At 40.6% G+C, this 24,746-nt stretch overlaps 1 protein-coding gene across 4 annotated transcripts in view; it reads right to left on the bottom strand.

Moving 5' to 3' along the window:
• LOC123513905 (glycerol-3-phosphate acyltransferase 1, mitochondrial-like) overlaps positions 1-24,746 on the bottom strand; it is a 70,946-nt gene that overhangs the window by 7,280 nt on the left and 38,920 nt on the right. For 3 of the 4 annotated variants that reach the window (XM_045271383.1, XM_045271384.1, XM_045271385.1), the window contains exon 2: positions 1,981-2,305. The exons of the other annotated variant lie outside the window; for it this stretch is intronic. In XM_045271383.1, the coding sequence (XP_045127318.1) occupies positions 1,981-2,220 (240 nt within the window). In that variant the 5' untranslated portion in view covers positions 2,221-2,305. The remainder of the gene's footprint in view (positions 1-1,980; positions 2,306-24,746) is intronic. 4 annotated transcript variants of the gene reach the window in all.

Below are 24,746 nucleotides of genomic sequence, written 5' to 3'. Positions count from 1 at the left end.
GGTGGTGGAAAATGAACATCCTACAGGGGAGGGTCAAGGAAGTTCATCATACAAGTTGTGTTGGTATTGAGACACTGACTGAACCAAGGCAACAGTTACACACAGATCTGGTTGCCTATTGTGATTTTTTCCTCTATGCATATATTACACAAGTCATGGTGTCAGAGCAGCCACACAAATTTGTAATAGGATGATTACATAAAATACAAAAAAAAAAAGCTAATCATGAAAAGCAATGATAAATACTGGACTATGACACTTTCCTTCACCTTTACTCTTAAGCCAATGGTGTCAAGAGACCAATTCTGGGATACAAGGTTAGTGACACATTCAAGTTGCCAGCCACCAGGCATCTTGCATGTCTCATTCTATGCATTCACTAAACAAGTCTGAGATGGCTAGGTGTCAGCAACCTGTTATAATCAGCCCAGGCCAAGGTACTGACACTCTGCCTGACACACTCTGATTATTTTTTTCTAAGTTGCTATACTAATTGCACTAAATGTTTGTTTAATTATCTTTTTGAGTTATGAGTTGCATTAAGTGTTTCTTAGCCCTGTTTCTCCTCTGGGTACATCAGTCTGATGTATGGGCTGTTTGTCTTGCTTGCAAATACCAAGTAAATGAATAAATGAATAATGTAAAATAATGAATTAACAGATAAATTAATAGAAATTGTAAAACTTGAATAAAGAGGTGTCATCAGCACAGGAGTAATTTACACTGACTGCATACATCAACACTTCGATGAGCAATGCAAATGTCATGTTATAATGATTAGGAGGATAATATTAATGCTCTCTTTCTGTGGTTGCTATCAATTAATTACCTGCAGCAATGAATACTTTACTACATGTGCAAGTTTAGTCTCTTGATGGCTGGACACTTATTATAAATCTTAAATTTCCAGTACATAACTTAACTGAAAGGATAGAATTAATAAAACCTACTTGTCTATTGCTGAAATTAAACAAATAAAAAAAAAAACAGAGTACAAATTAAGTAAGTTATGGAAAGCAAGTAATCATTCAAAGTAACTGCCACATTCCTTACACCATGAAATACTGCCAATAATGGGAAAGGCTGTAAACCTATAAACACATCAGGAAAGGCATCAAAACTGACTGCAACATCATATCAGCTCTTCACTTACAGGGATCATTACAGATTCTATTACAGGTGTAGTACAGTTGGTCAATGTACTGTACACTAGAAGGGTATCTGTGCTTCTCTAATGTGACAAATTCCAGCTGCTGTTATGAAGAAATGATGTGTGTGTAACAAACCCTGGCCAAAGTTAGGATTGCTGAGTGATATGCATCTGTCTAAGTTAATAAGGACCCATGTGACAAAATCTGGCTGATCATTTGTCACTGAACCCCTTTATGAAAACACACCTTCAAAATTTTAGCAACACAAGCAGTGATGTATGTATTTTGCATCTGAGACAGAATATAATAGGGTCTTTATTCTGACTTGTAATACTTTGCTTGATTGACACTGAGGTATGAGTGTGAAGTGTGGTCAGTGAGGCTTGTCAGCAGCACCATTCACCAGTTACTGAATGGCCTATACACAAGATATACAAATAGATTTCTGCCTGATAATAAACCACATATCCATTCTCAATAATACATTTGTGAATCAATAACTAATGGTATAGGCTTTCTGGAATTTATCTGCTCAACATGATCAGGAAGCATATGTACCTCAAAATATAACCTTGCAATACAGGTGTGGATGACTGGCAGATTTTTTTTGGGAGCTAATGAAGCTTTTTATGAGAAAAGACAGAAGAATTTATGTAATATCAGGTGTGGGGTGAGTTTTTTAAAAGATATGTACAACCTATTATGAGACAGGACATACATGGGGTTAGAAGTGAAATCATGCATTCAATGGCAAAGCAGAGGCAGTGGAGGGAACATTAGTGAAGCAGTCATATCATTAGTAGAGATGATGATGGCAGGGGTCACATACGCTGGTGATGGTGTCGGTGAGGGCCGGGCCAGCCTGGTGACTCGGGGGAGGGGACTCTGGGGGCGTGGGCATGGTGGAGGCAATCTGGGCCACCAAGCTCTTGCCGTCCATGGGCCACTGCGAGGTGAGGGGACCCATGGTTGGTGCAGTGGTGTGGGTGTTGTGGGCCTTGGAGGGATGGTCAAGCTGGGCCCAAGATATCCCCAAGTCTTCTCTTCTCATGATGAGGGTGGAAGTCATCTTTCACTCGTGACTCATTCAAGTTCTTTCACAATGTTTTATTTTCATTTGATATGCTTTAAGTCATATACATGGTCACTGAGAGCTGTGCAGGGTGGGATGAAAAGAACACACATCATGATCTGGTTTTCCACAGCTGTCTTGAGTGCCCATCCTTTTCTAACAAAGGACATTTTACAGATAGTATAGTTCAAACTTAGCATGTCACAAATATACCAGTAATAAATGCTAATATAGCACAACAACCAACAGAATCACACACACACACACACACACATTCACAGTTACAAATCCCAGGAAGAGAGGAGACAGACACTTTATCTATTGTCACATTCATATTGCACATTCCCCATAAAGATGCCATTTGCTGTTGTGATATAGTGAATGACTTAACACTTCCCTTCTTCACCTGCTGTGGAATGTTACTGAGTAATGATGCTGAGGATGATGATGCCAATGAAGGACCTGATAGCAAGAAGTAAGAGCAACATTTTCCAGTGGTAAAAAAAAACTTCTGCAAATCTTAGAGAGAGAGAGAGAGAGAGAGAGAGAGAGAGAGAGAGAGAGAGAGAGAGAGAGAGAGAGAGAGAGAGAGAGAGAGAGAGAGAGAGAGAGAGAGAGAGAGAGAGAGAGAGAGAGAGAGAGAGAGAGAGAGAGAGAGAGAGAATCTCCTAAATAATGTAAAATATCTGGATCCCACTTAGTCATTTTAGAAGAACACACCAACACCTATACCACATCTGAAGAATACAGGTTGGAGAAATGTGATATAGTGTCAGCCAAGTAGCTGGTGGTGTTAGAGAGTTTGTCACACATACATCTCACCACTCCTTGCCAATACATCACACACCATGACCTTAAAGACAACATATAAAAGAGCCAACCTTTGATATCTCATCAATACCAGACATCAGTATCATTCCTGCTAGACAATGGTGCTCACTTCACATCCACTCCAGCATACATTGCCCCCCCTCCTAATAATAGAGGTACACCTACAGGGCCAGCTGGCAAAGTTCCTAGCCATCCATACATCACATAGTTCCCCATCCCTATACCAAACCAGGGCAATGGTACCATATGTTATATCTTTCAGCAGTTCCTCATCTTGTCTTGTTGATGACTTTGCTTACTCACTCCTCCTTCACTAGTGATTCAAGAGCCACATTCCCATAGCCACCATCCCTTCACAGGTACAATCATGGTCAGAAATTAAGTAATGTTCTGCATTCACTTCCAATGTAATGTGAGCTTTCCCTCAGTCTTATCTCTGGTATGCTGAGTCTTCTTATAAAACAAGTGATTAGCAGATGTGGGAACTTTGCTCTCAATTGCTTTGCTATGCTCTCAAAATACTCTGATAAAACAAATCTTGAGCATTTTGAAAGACACAACTCACAGGAATATGAATAGTAGAGTAATTTTCAAATTTTGAAGTGCTTTAGCTTTTGTCTTTCACTGGTGAAATAATCCTGGTTCACTCTAATTGCTAAGAGTCCTAAAGTTATGAACAGGTACAATTTTAAGACATGGAAAACTATAACATTAGTTTTGCTTCCTGGTTTACTCTTAATTAGGTATGAGCAAGTGTCAAAAGCAGGCAAAGGATTAAGGTTGATGAAAAAACTCCAGTCTAGTTTTGTATTTAGTTGGTAAAATACTCCTAGGTTGCTCCAATGTGGTGAGTCACAGTGTTATCAGCAGGTACCAAGTTGAGATTGGAGAGCTCTTAACACAGTGAAAGCAAATCAATATCTGATTCACAATAATAAGGTAACTACCAATATTTGTCAGTCCACATCTATCAGCATGCTAATCAATATTTGCAACATCTATTATCTTATAGCATCTATTTTCAGACACTTCTTTCCTGCACATGGAACCTATTTATATACTGAAGGAATGAAAGGTAGGAAGTAAGGATTTTGTGATCAAAATTTTGCACCAGATATTGTTAAAAGTAGATAAAAAAAAAACCCTTGAAAACCCACAACATTTCCAAAAGAGATTGTTAAAATAGTTGTGAAAGTACACTGAGGTGACCACGATAGTACATTACTTAACATCCACAAGGATGCAGAAGTTATATAATATGAGGAGAGATGTCACACACACATACACACACACTACACCTTATTTCACTTAATCTAAATGGAAAAAAAAAAAAAAAAAACTGGAAGTCTTCTATTGGCAACATGTCACTTCCTGGAATACATCAGTGGTGTACAGATGGTGTCCCTCCATCTCCCCTCTCCCCTTAATTCCTTGCAGCTTCACAGAAATGTTGTTGGAGGATAAGAATTATGACTCGTATTGTGGCATGTGTGTAGATTAGTGTCTGGGTGTGTCTGATGTGTATGGGACAACGAGACTCCTAACCAAGGAACATGAACTCTACGACTTAAAATAATGATTCACACTGGGTTGTATGTGACATGAGTGAGATTACCAGACTCAGTCAACACATGGAGTCTACTTACGAATAAACACGGTGACTCAGGGTCAACAATGGGCTGGTGTTTGTGTGTGTACGCTGTGTACGAGACTACGTAACTTATCCAATATGTACTACTCAATTTATGGATAAAAAAAAAAGTTGTGACAAGTTCCAGGATGAGTACATACAAGTATAGACTGGTGTGTGTTAGTTGGCGTGTTTAAGATTCTTCATCAAATAATATAAACTATGGAGAGAGAGAGAGAGAGAGAGAGAGAGAGAGAGAATTCAGGTTGCGATATATTTACGAGCATGTATGGACTGGTCACTGGTGTTTGTGTGTGATGTTTGATGTGTGGCGTGTACGGGACTTCCTAACCAAAGAAATATGGATTCTACTTAGCATCCAATTATGTTAATGTATCATGCCGTAATGTTTGATGTGCATGACTGGCTGTTTTATCATTTATATCTTATTTATCTAGTTTTTGGCTATTCACTGCGTGTGTGACAAGAGACGCGTTACATGAATTCTACTTATTCTCGAATTATACTAGCGTGTCATGCCGCGTTGCTTATAACTAATTCCTTTTAGGCTATTTACATGTGTGACATCGGACACTCATTAGACACCTTACGCAATGGTATGAAATCTGCTTATTCACGAGTTGTGCTTATGTATCATGGCGCAATGGCTGCTGGGCATAAATATTTTTTATTTGGTGCTACGTGCAGGCCTGGTGGCGTCACGCAGTGTCTCGTATTTTCCTATGTTCTGAAGACACAGGTTCTGATATAGTTCTTAGACACTTTATTATGTCATGAAGCACGTGTAGTTTCTTTATCAAATGAGGGATTGCCACGTGTCAGTCTGATAGCGTCTTGCGTTTTGTAGCTTCCCTTATCTTCTTGCCAAGTCTAGGCCCGATGGCTTGTTACACCTTTCCTTATTCACTATTCTTAAGATCGCACGAGAGGCTGTTTTCTCAAGCAATTCAATTTCACCAGCATGAAGCGGTAGTTACTAGAGCTTTTAAGGTTGCTTTTACTATTCCAGTGATAGTTTGAAGTAACCTAGGTTCCGCATCATCAATAAGAAAATAAAACACCCATAAGAGTCTGACTGGTCATCTTTGAAACCCAACAGAGAGAGAGAGAGAGAGAGATGGGGCAAGCGTTTATAAGAACACGGTGCAGTGTCACGGTAAGATCATAGGTCTCCAGTACAGTACTCTCCTTTACCATTATCACCACGTCTGGCCGCCTATCTCCAAAGTACTGGGTCTGATAGCCACCGTCGTGAGTGGACGAGCCATGTGACCCCAATGTGATAATCAATTCCTTGGTGCGACGAGACAAGAGGGTGAATGAGTCGTCATACTGACTGATTGATTTTCTTACCCTTCCACACGTGTCAAAAAGTAAAATATGCAAAATAGATGTTAAAATATGGAAATGTAAAATATAGACTAGATGCATTCTCCTTCCCTTGTGCAATTGTTGAATAAATGATTTCCGACACTGACATAAAAAAAAATAAATGTTGAAATGTTGAAATGCAAAATAAAGCTGTAACGTGAGCATGGAAAAGAAAAGAAAAGAAAAATCAGCAAAGCAAAGAAAAATCAACCTTTTCCCCCTTCTAGCAGTCCACGTGAACAGGAACTCACTACATACGCGCTGTGCTCAGAATATGAACACAACATACATTTGCACAAAACAGGGATTGCCACGTGTAGGCCTGACGGCTCCCTGCAGCTTCCCTCAATTCATATTCTTTTTTCACCACAGGAGGAGGAGGGTACAGTACAGACAGCAATGGACAAAATTAATAGCCTAGGCAACGGTGAAGCGCGGAAGAGGAAGAGCAGGTAAAGAACCCGAGGCTGCCGCGGCCACCTGTTTCATCATGCCTGCTGCTCTCCCGGATACAGCAGCAGGCAGTCGCTCACCTCAGCACGGCGACTGAACGAACGAAGGGCGCCAGGCAGGAAGCACTGAGTCTGCCACGTGTATGCCTCAACCACGACCTCACCAGATCGTATTCTGAAACGCTTCGCTCTCTCAACACAACTGTTTTCAAAGGCAACTGATATCATTAGCCGAGTTCTGAAGACTGTTTATAATGTTAATAAGGTAGAAATCTTGTTAATCTGTTACGGAAACGACAAAAAAACACACTTAAAAACCCGTGTAACTTCACCCACCATAAAGGCTTTTGAAAGTAATCGAGGTGCGGACACAAGTGTTTAAGGATATGGACTTATAATCTGTATTACCATTCCTATCAACAACCTTGGAAAAATACGAGGCGTCTTATTGAATTTCAAGAAGTATCCTTGCTTTGCCACGTGTTTGCCTCTCCCATGGCCTGCCTTGTCTGTGTCACCACTGCTATCAATAACCACGCAGGAATAAGAGTACGAAGTTATTTTGTGGAGCTTCAAGGTGTCCCTTTTTTTTTTTTTTTTTTTTGCCTAGGATTCGCCTCTATCATGGCCTGAGCACTGTCCGTATTATCAGTCCTATCAACAACCACGCAGGAGTAAAAACACGTGGTTACTTTATTAGTTTCAAGAAGAGTTCTCATTCACCACGCCTCTATCACGGTCTCACTGTATCCTGCATTATCATTCACCACTGCTACCAATAACCTCGCAAAAATACCTGGTTATTTTGTCGAGTTTTGAGAATTGTTTCCTTTACTATTGCGGCTGTGCTTTCCTAGAATTATAACAATATTTAGTTTCATGTTCAGTCCAGCAGCAAATGTTTGGCACAGAAAATTGACACACGAGATATGATGATAGGTAACTCAGATTGTTATAAGAGGGTCATAAATAAACAAATAACAGAAAAAATATGGTGAAAAAAAAAATAAATAAAATAAAAAAACAAATATATATATATATATATATATATATATATATATATATATATATATATATATATATATATATATATATATAGAGAGAGAGAGAGAGAGAGAGAGAGAGAGAGAACCTAATTTGCTTATCCTTTATTTTTATTGATTTATATTATTCATTTATCAATTTAATCTTTGTTATATTTACTTTCATGTATATCATCATGAGTTACATATTACTTACAAAATTGATAATGTGCCTTTACTGGGAGCTTATCTTATATATATATATATATATATATATATATATATATATATATATATATATATATATATATATATATATATATATATATATAGAGAGAGAGAGAGAGAGAGAGAGAGAGAGAGAGAGAGAGAACCTAATTTGCTTATCCTTTATTTTTATTGATTTATATTATTCATTTATCAATTTAATCTTTGTTATATTTACTTTCATGTATATCATCATGAGTTACATATTATACAAAATTGATAATGCCTTTACTGGGAGCTTATCTTATATATATATATATATATATATATATATATATATATATATATATATATATATATATATAAGATAAGCTCCCCAGTAAAGGCACATTATCAATTTTGTAAGTAATATGTAACTCATGATGATATACATGAAAGTAAATATAACAAAGATTAAATTGATAAATGAATAATATAAATCAATAAAAATAAAGGATAAGCAAATTAGGTCCTCTCTCACTTCTCAGACTTTCTCCACGCGGCCAGCTCTCTCCAACAGCAGTCTCAAGGCAAACCTCAGTCGACTCTCTCACTTCCACCACAGAAAGTCAAGGCCAGTGCATTAAACCCAGCCACTACTCCACCTGCCTGTCACAGTAGAGGAAGTAAGATAAGAATGTAAATGAGGTTATGAGAAGTCATCAGGTCTACACGTGGCGGTCGCTATACAAGACAAACTTAACCATGGACCTTCGCTTACCACCACCATCCATAAATCTATCTCATCTTTTGGAGATCTCCCCGATGATTGCACTAACAATATGATCAGTGAGTAGGTTGCTCTTCACCAACCACATGACTGTAACCTTTCTAATGGAGAGAGAGGAAAAAAAAAAAATCTGAACTCGAGCACTTTTGCTAATGATTAAAGGGTGCTACTTTAGCGTGAGGTCTACCACACTATAGCGTGAGATCTACCTCCCGTTAGCACTATAGCGTGAGGTCTACCGCTGCATTATCCCTCCCTCATGGACATCACACATTTCCATACATTTATTTTAGCGATAAACACTTAATTTGTACATATCCTAGGCATGACTTAAATAGATACGGAAGAAAGGTAAAAATTCTCTTCAGAATCACCGTTTTAGCGTCCAACCACGACCGCTCAATTGCCTGTGTGTGTTCCTGTCACTGGATCCACAAAATGTTGCTGGTGGTTCACTGTAAAATGCTGGTACCCCATGGCATCTAGGTTGCTATAAGCAGGCCACTCATCTGAATGAACCGCCGAACCATGTGCACACTCCCTTTCAGTAATAGGGATAAGAGTGTTGCCGTCACGCCATTCCACCCAAAAATACCGACAGTCTGAGCCTTGTTTAAGACCAAACACCCAAGACCCATCAATTCTACGCCCCTGGTTTCTGTTGTTTTCTTGTTCTGCGTCACTGTCCTCGGAGAGAGGAGCGTTGTCTCCATTCAGCATCCTTCCTCGGTTGTACTTCCGTCGACCAGGAAAATCTTGCCTCATCAATTTGGATGGGGTTATCTGTTGTTCCTACCATCTTTCCTCGTCGTTGATGAGAAACTATGGCTGTACACACCTCTCGGCACATGTTGAATCAGTCAGTTGTAATACTGGTAGATTTTCCTGTTAGAGTCGTTACTGTGAACATTGGTATATCTAATACAAAGAGAAATATTAGAGGGCAACGTAACACAGGCTTGAATTCTCCTTCTCTGTTACGCGGGGAGGGTCCCGGAGGGACGCGGGTCACGCAGTAGACCTCAGGCTGCACCTGGGTAGGCCACATATGGCGGTAGACCTGACGCTAAAGTAGCACCGATTAAAGTCTCATTCTTAACTCGAAAACGCTTGGTAATGAAAAAGTCTCATTCTTAACACGAACACTTTTGCTAATGATTAAGTCTTATTCTTAACTAGGACACCCTTGCCAATGAGAAAAAAAAAAGTCTCATTAACTAAAACTCCCTTGATAATGAGAAAAAAAGTCATTCTTAACACGAATACCCTTGATAATGAAAAAAGCCATTCTCAACTCGAAAAAATCTTTTAACAACATAAAAATACAATGAAAAGGACGCCACGGTAGTGTAAGGGTTAATCTCCTGCTGCCTGCGTCACATGAACAGGCTCGCGTCTTGAATACCAAGCAGCAACACAGCTCGTACGAGGCATGCTACTCTACCAGGTGCTCTCTCAAGGCTACTTTCAAAGACCACTGGAGTTATTAGACACGTTTTCATTATTCCTCCTGTTTATTATGTAGAATCTTTGTTTAACTGTCACCAGAATCACCAGTTAAGTTACTCCAGTCCTGTGTTCTTGACTATTTCGAAAGGTCACGCAAGTTATCAGACACGCTCTCATGGGTGCTTCTCTCTCTCTCTCTCTCTCTCTCTCTCTCTCTCTCTCTCTCTCTCTCTCTCTCTCTCTCTCTCTCTCTCTAGTTTATTATGAAAAATTTCCGTTCAACTGTCACACAGAACTGCGATAGTGACGTTTGTGATTACGAGCCAGTTCAAAGCGGTCAAGAGAAGGGACATTTTTAAAAGTCACAGAAATTAAAAGCCGGGTTTTCCTTTTGTTCCCGCTTATGCAGAATCTATGTTTAGCTATCACTAGAATAACACTGACATCCTTTAACACGCCAATACTTAAATACGACTTGGAAGAGATCGAGATAATACCAATTTGTTACATTCTAGTAAGTTACCTTCCTGTTTACTGATTCCTGATTAACTATCATTAGAATCATAACAATACTCATAAATCTACCTACCTATACTTTCAAAACAAGTTGTTAAAGTTGTATAAAAATATCACTAAGGGCTACTAAATCATTAAACACATTTCAACTTTTTTTTTCTTTCTCTCTCTCCTGTCCGTGCATAACCCGTGTTTAACTATATCAATGCAACGACAATAACATCTTTCAACACACCAATACTTCAATACGAATTAGAAGAGGTGGATCCAAAACGCTGAAATGAAGGAGAGAATACAGTCATTTCCCAACTACACACATCTACGGGCTTAGCATTGTATTCCATTGTGCCATTCTTCTCACGGCTGCGGTGCTTTCTCCGACACAATGTTCCTACTGACCGCTAGACTCTCCATGCAGCTGTCATGGTTACCTGTCTCCTTGCACTTGACTCTATTGTGTTCGTGTACCGTCTGCTCTTCTCCCACTCATCCCTTGTGTCTCCCCTTCGTTCCTCCACTTGTTTAAGAATAGATGCATATCATGTCAGCATTCAGAAACGCCTTGCTTTCTCACTATGACCATCTTCAATAGCTATGGAGACGGTTAACTATGTACCCAATAGTTTCTCCAGTTAATAACGTGAATTCTTGTCCGTTTGTCAGTAGAACTAGAAAGCACTTAAAAATCCAGTGGAGATGCAGCCAAAAGTAATTCAGAATATGGTCCCGCAAAGTCGTGTGTCTGAGAGTTATGTGTGAGAAGTCGTGTTGATTGAGAGGGAGTGCAGTTGCCTGGAAGGTTTAAAGGAGGTTTGTACATGTATTGTGAAGAGTAACGAACAGGGAGGTCAACTATATTTTACTTTTTTTTTCTCAGTAGGTAAGTTTATTTGCTACTTAGTCAGTCAAGAGAATCAGTCCATCAACCTATCACTAAGGCAGTCAGTCTCAGAACTTCTACTATATACGTTCTTCTCGTAACACCGCCTCCCTTTCCTACCTTTTCTCCACCAAAGCCCTAGCTAGCAGTGCCAACTCAGTGTAGAATAAGAAATACACTACACTGCCAAGCATGCACAAAGTCACCAGACCTTTCTTACACGGGAAGCGATCCCCTTGTGTCCCCAAAACACGCATACACTCCCACTTACTTGTATGAAGACCAACGTGCCCAGCTTTTCCATAACACGCCATGCATTCAGATTCTCTCTCTCTCTCTCTCTCTCTCTCTCTCTCTCTCTCTCTCTCCTCCAGTTTCCCTCCACTCACTGTTGATACCACGTATTCAGGAAGGAACTGCTGGTTTGAAACTCTTAAGTCATGCATTTCGGGTCTTCTCTGTCGTATCTAATAGCTTTTCAAATTCAGTGCAATGTTTCACCGAGACTTAGAGTTATGGGTCAAGAAATTCGGGTAACTTAAAGAATTCCCCAGTTTAGCAGTGAACAATGAGCAGCGCAGTGAACAATGAGACCTATGTAGCATCAAATCACGTAAGATTCTCCTCATATTCAGTGCAAAGCTTTACCGTGACAAATGTGGTTGGAATTAACGGTTAAAAATCAAGAAAAACAGATAACTTGAAGGAGATTTGTGCTGCCCTAACAGAAATAATAAAAAAGAAAGGATCCTTAAGAACCCAGCTAATCATCTCTCCAGTCCTGTGAAAATGGTCTTGTTGAGTGATTGGTGAGGGAGAGGGCATTCTGAACACGTGCGTAAGACTCGTAGTGCGTGAGGTGTTCAAGGACGCCTGATTACACTGCAGGTCAGAGCTCTTGTCTGATCAACACGAGGAACCGCTGCGTCTTGACCTCCTACGCTGCAAATAGTAAAAGTGCCAATGACCTCTTTGACTAGCGCCACTTTAGGAAAATCTCGATATCGTTCTGTTCATATTATCATTATATTCTTGTTTTCCTTGCCACTATTAGTATTGCTCTTATTTCTTCCTGTTCTTATCACTAACATCATTCTTTTTCTTGTGATTATTATTTCTTCTTTTTTTTATTATAATTATTGCTGCCATTTTCTTTATTGCCATTATTATTATCTACTTTTTTCCACCATTTCTCGGAGTTCTCTTGTTCCTCTACTTCTTCGTTATTTCCTTTCTTCTCTCATTCTCATCCATTTCCGCTTCACTGCACGTCTCCTTCACACAGGCGTTGACCGTTCATCCCCCTACTCTCTCTCTCTCTGGTTTCGTCTGTTTTATATATTCTTATCTAATTTGAGCTATTTATTTCTTACGTGAAAGAAAATAGGATATGAGAGAGAGAGAGAGAGAGAGAGAGAGAGAGAGAGAGAGAGAGAGAGAGAGAGAGAGAGAGAGAGAGAGAATTTTTTGTTGCCAATTTACAATGTCTCTCTACAGTTCAATGTGTGAAATTCTGCCCCCCATCTCTCTCTCTCTCTCTCTCTCTCTCTCTCTCTCTCTAAGATATTTCCATCCGCTGCAGACAAAAGAAAAAAGAAATGAACATCAAACCTACAAATTTACTGCCTTCATGTTCTTATAGCAGATGACTAATGCTGGATTATTTTTTTTCTCTTCATCTGTACATGCTAATTTAAGTCCAAGGTGAGAATGTGACTCTTACTTTCATCAATAAATACGAGTTTTGTATTGGGGCGAATGCACAGTGATGGAGAGAAGCCTTTGAACAGAACCAGAGTTACGATTTCTTTTTACATCTAGTTTATTTTTCTTTTGTCTGGCATTGAGTATTATTTTTTTTAAGTCTGATATTTTCACCTTTTTTATGGATTTTTTTTTTCATTAGTTTCATTTTCAATCTTCTGGTTCTGTTTTTCATCATTTTTAGTATTTTCTTTTCTCTGATACCTTATTTTTTTTCCCCTTTAATAATCTTTACCTTTTTTTCGTAGTTTTTTTTTTTGTAGCTCTAGGTCAACGCATCTCTTACATATAAAATGATCTTCCTTGTATAAACCGAATGTTTAAAAGACAGCAGTTCTCAAATACAAGTCTTTCGTTCGTACATTTACAGTAACCCTCACTTAATTTTCATTCTCAAAATACTAAAATGAACGTTACAAGGCATATTTACAATCTTACTCCCACATAACACAAATTTTCAAAAGACTCAAGTTAGTATGACAAGTCTTATATTTCTAATTCAAACCTCACACAATCCAAAATTTTAATAGACCAAAAGAATAAATTAACATTACAAGTCTTATATTTAAAGTCTAACCTCAGATAACCCAAATTTACAAGACTCAAGTAAGTATTACAAGTCTTATATTTCTAATCTAAATCTCACATAGCCCAAATTTTCAAAAGGCTCAAGTTAATATTTCTAGTCATATTTTATTTATGTGCCATGTCCCTCTCTTACATAACCCCAATTCTCAAAACCACGCCAATTTTTACGTATGCATATTAAATCCCCGGCGACCCGCTTTCGTTCAATGTAAGATCTTGTCCACTGCCCACCAACACACTTTTACACTTTTCAATTCCAAGGATAACTTCATATTTTCTCTTCTCCACAAACTTGTATATGTTTCTTTTTTTTTTTCTCTTCATCCCATCCTAACTAAGCCTGACGCATGAAAACTAGTGGCACGACTATAATTTTTGGGGAACATTCCACGCTTGTCTAATGCACAGCTCCCTGCTTTCCCTTCTCTCCAGTTGGTCAAGGAAGGTGGGGTTCCCAAGATCTGGCTTACACTTAAGCAGTCCACCTCTGCAGTCCTGGGATGAAAGTGAGAGGCTGGGAAGTGGTTTTGTGAGGACAGTGGGTGACTAGGCAAAGGGATTGGAAATGTTTTGCGTGTTGAAATTTGAATACTGCTACTTGACATTGTTAAGGTAAAAGGCAGTTAATAGTTAATCCCTTACATCGGTTTCACTTGTAAACTCTGGAACTTTTTGACGGTTTTCGTTTCTGTTCCTTCTTTCAAGTTAAAGTTTCGAAAGATAAGTAAATTGGCTGACTTTTTAAAATGTAGTTATTCTTATCTCTATTTACTTTTTAAGGGCGCGACAAATTGAACATACTTTTTTTTCTCTTATCACTAGTCAGTCTCCTTGATACTTATACTCAAACAAATAAATACATAAATAAAAATAAAATAAAAATAAAACAAAATAAAACGAACCTCATTGCTTTAATTTAACAAGACAAAAACTGCTGACACGTAACATTAAAGAATAAATAAATAAATAAATGCACGACTGAAACATCAATCACCAACTTTAGTACGATAAAATAAATAAAATTGCCAAATAAAAAGTAGCAGAAAAAAATAATAAATAAAACCACTTTCAATACTAAGAAGCTAAAAATAACACCCACCGCAGCAGCAAGGAGGTCATGAGATTACAAACAGCCGCTAATGTGTCGAGTAAACGAGACCCAAGACCGAGACACTTCCACTTCAAGTCCATCGATTAGATAGATACTTCGGTGCGGTCAAGGGATAGAGGGATGCTGTGTTGCGTGGAGGAGGAGGAGGAGGAGGAGGAGGAGGAGGAGGAGGAGGAGGAGGAGGAGGAGGAGGAGGAGGAGGAGGAGGAGGTAATAACGTATGGCAAGATAATCCAGTTGAATTGTAAGTGTTACGTCATAAACGACAGGTGAACGAACTCATTGTAGAGAGAGAGAGAGAGAGAGAGAGAGAGAGAGAGAAAGTGTGTGTGTGTGTGTGTGTGTGTGTGTGTGTGTGTGTGTGTGTGTGTGTGTGTGTGTGTGTGTGTGTGTGTGTGTGTGTGTGTGTGTGTGTGTGTGTGTGTGTGTGTGTGTGTGTGTGTGTGTAGCCGTACATGCCCTCGGGAAAGGTCACTCTGGCCACGTGGTTTTAAGATGAGGACTGACACGTTGCCCTCATTCACACACAGACGAGGCGGCGGTGTATCATGCTCAGCTGGGGGCAAGGACAAGGGACCGGGGCAGTCTTCCACACATGGGCAGCGGAATTGACGAAAAGACGAAAAGGCAACAAAAAATGTGTACAATGTCCGGTGCTTCCTGCATCCAAAATCTTGACAATGGTTTAAAAAGCAAAACTATGAAGTTGAGAGAGAGAGAGAGAGAGAGAGAGAGAGAGAGAGAGAGAGAGAGAGAGAGAGAGAGAGAGAGAGAGAGAGAGAATTTTTTTAGGGGCGGGTAGTTTCATAAAAAAAAGGTAAAATACAAGAAAAAAAAACTTATATACAATACCAATAGCATTTTTTTCCATTTCTTATGAACTCTTCAGGGCGTGGCGGGGCTGCAGTGCCGTGCCAAAAAAGCATCACCGCGGCGTGCACGGGGCGGCGGCGGCACCGGCACTGTGTTGGCGCGGGTCGTGCAGCACGTCGCCTGTCCTACATACAAGAACACCTCACCCCGACACTCACTCAAATATCCACTTTCTCCTCCCGTAATGATGTTTGCCTTCCCCCGCACGCACACACGCACGCGCCACCACTTCCGGCGGGCTGTGTTGTGTATGCGCTGTTGGCTAAGCTGGAAGCTATAGAGTTAGGTGAATAGAAGAGAATTATAACACAATATACTGCAATTAAGAACGATAGTGGAAATAAGCAGGTATGTCTTGCAGAGGCTTCTTGCAGCTTCCCTTACGGAACACACTCAGTAATCAGGTTAGTAGTGTCGAATCAGTAGGGAGCTTCAAAAAATGCCACAATATTTTCATAAATAGAAATGATAAATTAGATAAGCAAGATTTAAAACCGGTACTGCCACGTCTTGGGCTGATGAAGCTTATTAATTCTTGAAGGTCATGGAATAGATTCATTAACCAGGTAGATCTTGAAGCATTACACACTTCTAAACAGGGATCATTTGTGAGTAACTGGTAAGCGTTTTATGCATAAGAAATGCCACGGAAAGACCCGAAAGATTCTTACAGCTTACCTTACGTTATCTCACACACACACACACACACACACACACACACATGTAGACGTACAGAGTAAAGCCATGTTGCAAGTCCTCGGGATAAGCATAGAGGTTAGAGTTGCTTGATAGGCACTGCACTCTGATTCCTTCCGCCACGTCTCTCATCCTTGCCTTGCCTTGCCTTCCCTCGCCTCTTCTGCTCCTCCCCTCCTACATGAATGTGTGTGTGTGTGTGTGTGTGTGGGGGGGTTCACTGTTTGATCTGCTGCAGTCTCTGACGAGACAGCCAGACGTTACCCTACGGAACGAGCTCAGAGCTCATTATTTCCGATCTTCGGATAGGCCTGAGACCAGGCACATCCCACACACCGATTTACATCCCGTACCTACTCACTGCTAGGTGAACAGGAGCTACACGTGAAAGGAGACACACCCAAATATCTCCACCCGGCCGGGGAATCGAACCCCGGTCCTCTGGCTTGTGTGTGTGTGTGTGTGTGTGTGTGTGTGTGTGTGTGTGTGTGTGTGTGTGTGTGTGTGTGTGTGTGTGTGTGTGTGTGTGTGTGTGTGTGTGTGTGTGTGAAGTATTCTACTCGTACAATAAACTTTGATGCTTATATTTTCACGCCTCTTCGTTCTCACTCATCTTTTCTTTTTTGTTATGCGTTTTGATTATCTCTCGTTTCCTTAATTCTTTTCTGTGTTAAAATGGTATATGTTATTTCACTTTGTTTACTGAATCTCTCTCTCTCTCTCTCTCTCTCTCTCTCTCTCTCTCTCTCTCTCTCCTAAATCTTAATCCCAGGCAGTTCCGACACTCTTAACTTGTGAGATAAAAGCAAATTACACATTATCACAAGAATGAGAGTAAAGTGCCTTGTTTATCGCCACTCCCGTGTGTGTGTGTGTGTGTGTGTGTGTGTGTGTGTGTGTGTGTGTGTGTGTGTGTGTGTGTGTGTGTGTGTGTGTGTGTTCGTGTCGGGCATTACGTCACCATTGGCAGCCATCCTCGCCGGCACCCACCATGGGGTACACCGTCGCCCTACCCACTCCACCCTACCCTACCCTGTTCTATCCTAGCCAGTCCCGCCCAGTGCCAGCGGATGCGTCTCATTGGAATACATCTCAGCCCGTCCCTGGCAACACGACCCGCGCCCCACACACCTGCACGAGGAGGGCTGAGGCTGCCACCGATATACTTTCAGGTGCGTGTGTAGTATAGTAGCTCAAGGGTGTGGGGATGAGTTTCCGAGCCAGCAAGTCTGAGCAATCTTGGGTCTTTAAATATGGAGCAGGATACAGGAATAGCTATTTTGTTTTATTCTTTTTTCTTCCTTCCTACAGCATCTATTTTTCTCCGTAACATCCATTTTTCTCTATCACAATGACTTCAGCACACATTCTGAAGTGAGTGATTGCGTCCTCTCTGCAACAGATCCTAGCCGGCTTTTGTCTGCAACACCCATTTTTTCCTCAGCCAGTATCCCTTCAACACACATTCCTAAGTAACTCCGTGTCCTCACAACTGCTTTCTTTCCTCTTGCTACATCTTCGTTCTCTCACTCTCCTAACAATACACTTCCCAACCATTAAATTTCCTCTGACAAGCGTCTCAGGTATACCTCCTTTCCTGCAACATCCCCCCTCTCTCTCTCTCATCTACAATACATCCCTGCCAACCACCATCAGAAGCCTCCCTCTCCGCAAGCCAGCCTCTTTTGCCAATATCCTTTCAACGCGCCACGCCCCACACGCCGCTGCAACAATGCGTCTTGCGGGCAGGGCGCGGGCACGTCCCCTCCACTGGCAGGAGATCAATATGGAACGGGTATTTCCTGCCTGGAGAGGACGCCCCACGCTGGCCTTGCACCCGCCTGCCCGCCACCACCACCCTCGCTGCCCACGCTTCCCTCGTCACGTTCACAGCACCCCCTTCCATAACAATCCTTAGATACACGTTTCCTGGACGTCTCTGATGCTGTACACGTCATCATGCCATCTCTCTCATCATTCCCTTCATGGAGATATTGAAATTGTATCTGTGGGGTTGAGAAGTAAACTCTTTTCTCTCCCCCTCTCGCTCTGGGCCATATTCAGAAATGCCATGCTCTCACTACAATTTCTTAGGTCCCCAGAGACGGCTAGCAGGACTTTCAAGACCGTTTATCCTTATAATAAACTAAAAATCTTGCTAATCCATCACCAGAACCATAAAAATACTCTTACAAACATTAGTACCTTCAACTAGAGTCTTTGAAAATAGTCGTTGTGAGAGAGCAGTGTTTGTGAATACGGGCTCTGTCCTAACCTAACCTAACCTAATCGATCTTTTTTATCGCTCCCTTCAGACTATTTTTTGTCGTTGGAATTGAAGTGTTAGCGCAGTATTCATATTCTGTTCACACTGTATTCAACCCACTTCTTGTTTTGTTTTTTTCGTATACAACTTACATTTACCTTTTACTTCACCAATTAAATAATTTAATCAATTTCTTTGGATGATGAAACTTTTAACATTTTCAATCTTCAGAGTTTTTGAGAGAGAGAGAGAGAGAGAGAGAGAGAGAGAGAGAGAGAGAGAGAGAGAGAGAGAGAGAGAGAGAGAGAGAGAGAGAGAGAATCGAAATGAGAACTTTTTTCAGTCTTCATAATTGTATTCATGACACTTATTACTGATAAAATATTTTTCATTCGAGAATCTGGATGTAGACGCTATTTTTTTTTTTTTCCATTTCAGTCTTCACAATAAACATGAATGAAAATGAATTCGGTGTTAATTTTACTAGTGTTTCGTGACTCCGTGTTAACCTTACTAGTGTTTCGTGACTTCGTGTGGTATTTTTACTGGCATGACTCTATGTGTTTGCTAGATTCGTGACAGTACGTTAATCTTACTAACGTGTCGTGACTCCGAGTGTTAACCTTATTAATGTTTCGTGACTCTGCGTGTTAATCTTACTAGCGTGTCGTGACTCCGTGTGTTAACTTTTCTAACATTTCATTATTCTGTGTGTTAACTCCATCATTTCGCGATGGCGTGCATTCATTTAAGCATTACACGGTCTAGCAAGTTCCCGGTAACCTTCCCCGCAGCTCCCTTTCCCTTTCAAACAGTGTTGGATGACTGGAACAGATTCGGTGCCGGGAAATATTAGGAACACAAGAACAACATAAAGACATACCTACATATCACTCAACACAACAGACGCTAACAGGAGAAAGAGAGTGGATCACGGGAGGCAAGGAAGCGAAGCTAGGTGACTCAGCCAGGGAAGGGAACAAAGGTAGGCGTTGGCGCAGGAAGCAATTAGAACATAAGAACAATATAATGCCTTCATGACACTCGGTTCAACAGGCTTTATCAGAGGTAAGAAAGTGGTTCTCAGCGGGCAAGGAGGCGCCGTTACGTGACTTGGGGAAGGAAAGGACCCAGAGTAGGCGTTAGTATTGACGCGGCGGTGGCAGGTGACGATGCAGGGCCGAGCCACCGCACGACACACTGTTTATCTCAGGTAGCGGGGTCATCCAGGTCACCACGCCAGCCACGGCAAAGATGTGTCGTATCAGTAATCCATATCCAGGAGTGCCACGTCTACTACCGCATGGATTAAAGTGTTGACGAGTTACCAGTTTATATTGAATGTAACTGGAATATAATGGGTTAGGAAGGGTGGAGGTGAGAGAAGAGGCTAAGTGAATGGATGATTTGAATGAAGGATTGAGGCGGAAGAGGGATAAATAAACTAAAGAACCAGATTACAAAGGATAAGAGTAGTTTGGGATCAAAATACAGGGGATAAATAATGAAAAACTTGGATTATGTAAAGGATTGGGTTAGGGAGGAAAGGGATAACGATACAATGAAAAGAACAGTTAGACTACAAGGATTAGGATAAAGGAATGTGTGAATGGAAACGTTGGATTACAAAGGATCAGGATAAGGAAGGATACATGAGCAGAAAACTTGGATTGGAAATTATTTCGTTAGTGGGCAGGGATTATGCAAGATAAGGGATAACAAAAATAAATAAATAAATAAAAAAAAAATAATAATAAAAAATACATAAAAAAAGGTAAATGGAAAAGGAGAGGAAGATATTGAGTATGTGTGCGATACGGGAAGTGATCTAATTAATGTATCTACGTTTCATGGGTAATAGAATAATTTATAATTTGAACAGTACGAAACAGATAAATAAAAAATAAGTTTAATCTCTCTCTCTCTCTCTCTCTCTCCCTCTCTCTCTCTCTCAATTAACAAACACACATTCAGAGTAACAAAAGCGATATAGATCTGAACGAGAGAGAGAGAGAGAGAGAGAGAGAGAGAGAGAGAGAGAGAGAGAGAGAGAGAGAAAGGATAAAAATAGAGATTAAGTATATTCTGTCCCTGTTACTTATCTAACGAAGACACATATAAATATTGGCTGGCACTTCACTGAGGACTGGGTTATACAACACTCCGCGAGGTAAACAGGGACAACAGGAGCAGGACACACACAAACCTTATCGCCACTCTTATATTCCCCTACTAACTGTGTGTGTGTGTGTGTGTGTGTGTGTGTGTGTGTGTGTGTGTGTGTGTGTGTGTGTGTGTGTGTGTGTGTGTGTTTGCAAGTCCAATGTCCAATGTCCAATACAAATCTCTCTCTCTCTCTCTCTCTCTCTCTCTCTCTCTCTCTCTACGTAACAGCACGGCTAAAAAAATAAATTTCTTTTATACAAGGCTAATTTTCCTATTAATACATACACTGCACCTCTGTATTCTGTCCTATACAACTAAATCTCTCTCTCTCTCTCTCTCTCTCTCTCTCTCTCTCTCTCTCTCTCTCTCTAACGCATTATACACGTGCACGGTTCTTCTGATTGTTATCCTTATACATTACATACATGAAAGGGATAATGAACTATACCCAACACATAACTTTACGGAGGAGTATGTAAACGTGATGCTTATCTATGAACTACTGACACTACTGACTTCCGTGCCCTTAAACGTGACGCCCTCTCGTGTACTTTTATCTGCCTCGAGTAGAAGTTGTTTATTGTGGGTTTTTCTAGGGTGTTTGAGTGGTTTTGGTGATAGGTTAAGAAGTATTAACCCCTTCAGTGCTGGAACGCATTTTTACCTTGAGTTTAGGGTGTGATTAGACGATTTTATTTACATTTGAAAGGGTCTATTGGGATCAGGAGATTAATGGCCAGTCTTCATAATTTTAATCCCTACATAAGTCACTGAAACTGTATAAAATCACTATATAGTAAGCAGAATAAATACGAATGCGGGTTTTCAAGAGTTTCTGTCATAATAGCGATGGTTCAGCATGTAGTGGAGATTATTGGGGGATTTTCAAAGGTATTTATTGGTTGTATTAATAGTTTAACGATTATTCAGCAAGATAGCGTAACCTATAGTGTTGTGGTTTTCAAGAGTGCTTTCGTGGTTGTACTGAGATTTAAAGCAGCATTCAGCGTGTTGTGTAAATCATTGGCAGTTTTCAAGATGGCTTTCGTGATTATGGTGACAGGACTCAAATAGTGTTAGGTATTGTGGCTTTCAAGAGTGTGTTTTTTTTTTTTTTTTTTGTGATTCTAGTCTAGTTCAACGTCAATTATGCACTAAGGAACAAGCACACATGTAAGAATTCTACAACTCATTTCTGTGGCTTATGAAAATAAGTCCTGCTGCGATTCTAACTCTCTAACTGTGACTTCAACTCTTTAAAGGGGAGGTTTCAATTAAGACAGTGTGCCTCGTTATTTTGTGATGTACCTTCCTATTCCCTGTCACCTTTAGTGTGTGTGTGTATGTGTGTTTCTATTTTTTTCTGCCCTTGGCTAGAAACCTTATTACGCAGAGAGAGAGAGAGAGAGAGAGAGAGAGAGAGAGAGAGAGAGAGAGAGAGAGAGAGAGAGAGAGAGCGCACCACGGTTTGTCCTATCATTCCCAGTCACGAAAACCGATCTTAGACTTCAATGTTTACGACTCGCTTCAGTCTGTCCTTCCCTTTCAACTCTGTCATACCCACTACAACACAAAGGAGGCTGCAGGAACCCATCACACCTACACGTGGCAGTCCCCATATCAGACGCATTTTTACCGTAAATTTGTCCAATATTTTAAAGTTCTCTATTGACTCGGAACTTGCAACGCCAATTATAGTCAACACTATTTTTATTTTGTATTCTATTATATCTTGAACACCAATAACTTCTAATTTAACATAAGCAACTGCTGACGCAACACTCCCCTTTTATTTCTTATCTTTATGCACACACACACACACACACACACACACACACACACACACACACACACGGTAGCTCAGTGGTTAGAGCGCTGGCTTCACAATCCAGAGGATCGGGGTTCGATTCCCCGGCCGGGTGGAGATATTTGGGTGTGTCTCCTTTCACGTGTAGCCCCTGTTCACCTAGCAGTGAGTAGGTACGGGATGTAAATCGAGGAGTTGTGACCTTGTTGTCCCGGTGTGTGGTGTGTGCCTGGTCTCAGGCCTATCCGAAGATCGGAAATAATGAGCTCTGAGCTCGTTCCGTAGGGTCACGTCTGGCTGTCTCGTCAGAGACTGCAGCAGATCATACAGTGAAACACACAAACACACACACACACACTACATACCTCTCTCTCTCCAATATCTAAACCTTCCTTCAAACTTGCCACTTTTGGGACACACCAAGCACAGTCTTTTTCCGATGTTAAAATTAAAAGAATTGACTTAATCTCATCATCTTTATAATCACTAACTTCCCGGTCATATAACATTACCTCCACAGTGTCTTATCGGTCATGTGCAGCCTTGCGACCTGCCCGCGTGGAGGCTCTTGTGTTACCATGTCTCTACCACGTGAGACACGGGGCTGCACAAGACCCCCAGGAAAGCTGATAATTGTACTCTGGGTGCCTATTTTATTCATTTCACTGTTTCATAGTATTCATAGTGTTCCCTATTATCAATTCCAACTTGTAAGTACTATTCAACTCCTTCAATACTGGGGCACATTTTTACCTTGAGATTTGTGTACGATTAGACCATTTTATTGACATTAGGAAGGGGCTATGGAGGTCGGAAGAGTAATGGACAGTCTTCATTATTTTAATCCCCCAAATTAAGTTTCTGAAGCTGTATAAAATCACCAAATAGTAAGTAGAATGAATATGGAAACGTGTCATGGTACTGAAAGGGTTAAGCGTATTTTGCAACCTTTCAAATGCTAAAATTAACATCGTATTTTTATTTATTTTGCTCGTGTGATCGAGAATGTAAATCTATCACTTGAATGTCGACAAAGACCACTCGCAGTTTAAATCGGTCAAGCACTAACTCCGCACAGGGTTTATTTCAGTGGGATTACAGCTTCATATAGGAAAAGATGTATAAAGTGATGGAGGGACACAGAAGAGGTTGCACTAAATACTTCCTGCACTCTTAAAATAAATTGTTATACCCCTTCATATCAAATCTACATTTAAAGCAATCTTAATTTTTTAGAGTGAAAAGTTGATGGCGACGTTCTAAGAATTCCCTTTGAGCACTATGTCGTTCTTTTAGGATTCACTTAAGTTTAAAGCTTCAAAGGGGAGGAAAGATGCTAGTACATACGAATGAGCGACTGACAGAGACGGCAAAACACGCACACATGAAAGTTGGTCATGTTCTCCTTCACATAGCATTTACTTTTCTATCGTGGAGGATGGGCTGTGAGAGGAGCATGGGAGGCTAAATATGTGTATGCAAGTGTACTAGACCTAAATAGTATTGTGATCTCTCTCTTGCCAGCCAGGAGGAGAGGGAGGCGAGAGGGAAGTGTCATGGTTGCAGTGAGGGCAGACATGCGGGTGGTGGGGCTGTGGCTGGGGTGTTAGATGGAGGCAGTGAATGGAGATAGGGTTCACTGTGGCGACCCTTCACTGATGCAGCCTGAATAGGAAAGGGTGGGAGTGAAGGTACGGGTTAACTCAAGCATTAGTGAGATGGACAGCACAAAATTAAGGAGAAAAGTGCATTAGTGTGATGGGCAGCATAAGTAAAAGAAATGATAAAGCATGTAGTATCTTGCACTAGTGAGATGGACAACATAAGAGCAAATACGTATATATGTGCAAAAAAGATGAAAGTGAATATACAAGTTAACTTTTGCATTAGTAAGATGGATAGCATAAGAGCTGGCGACTCCAGATTTGATGTGAAAATAAATCAAACGTAGCGAACAATTTAGAAGTGTCCCTTGTATAGGAGAATCTTTTAACCCCCGCCATAAACAACCTCCCTCTTCATAGCGACTTTACAATTGAGAGAGAGAGAGAGAGAGAGAGAGAGAGAGAGAGAGAGAGAGAGAGAGAGAGAGAGAGAGAGAGAG

Source organism: Portunus trituberculatus, chromosome 37 (assembly GCF_017591435.1).
Source record: "Portunus trituberculatus isolate SZX2019 chromosome 37, ASM1759143v1, whole genome shotgun sequence".
NCBI classification, from domain to species: domain Eukaryota; kingdom Metazoa; phylum Arthropoda; class Malacostraca; order Decapoda; family Portunidae; genus Portunus; species Portunus trituberculatus.
Note: the sequence above shows the minus strand (reverse complement) of the source record. Positions and strands in the feature narration are given on the sequence as shown.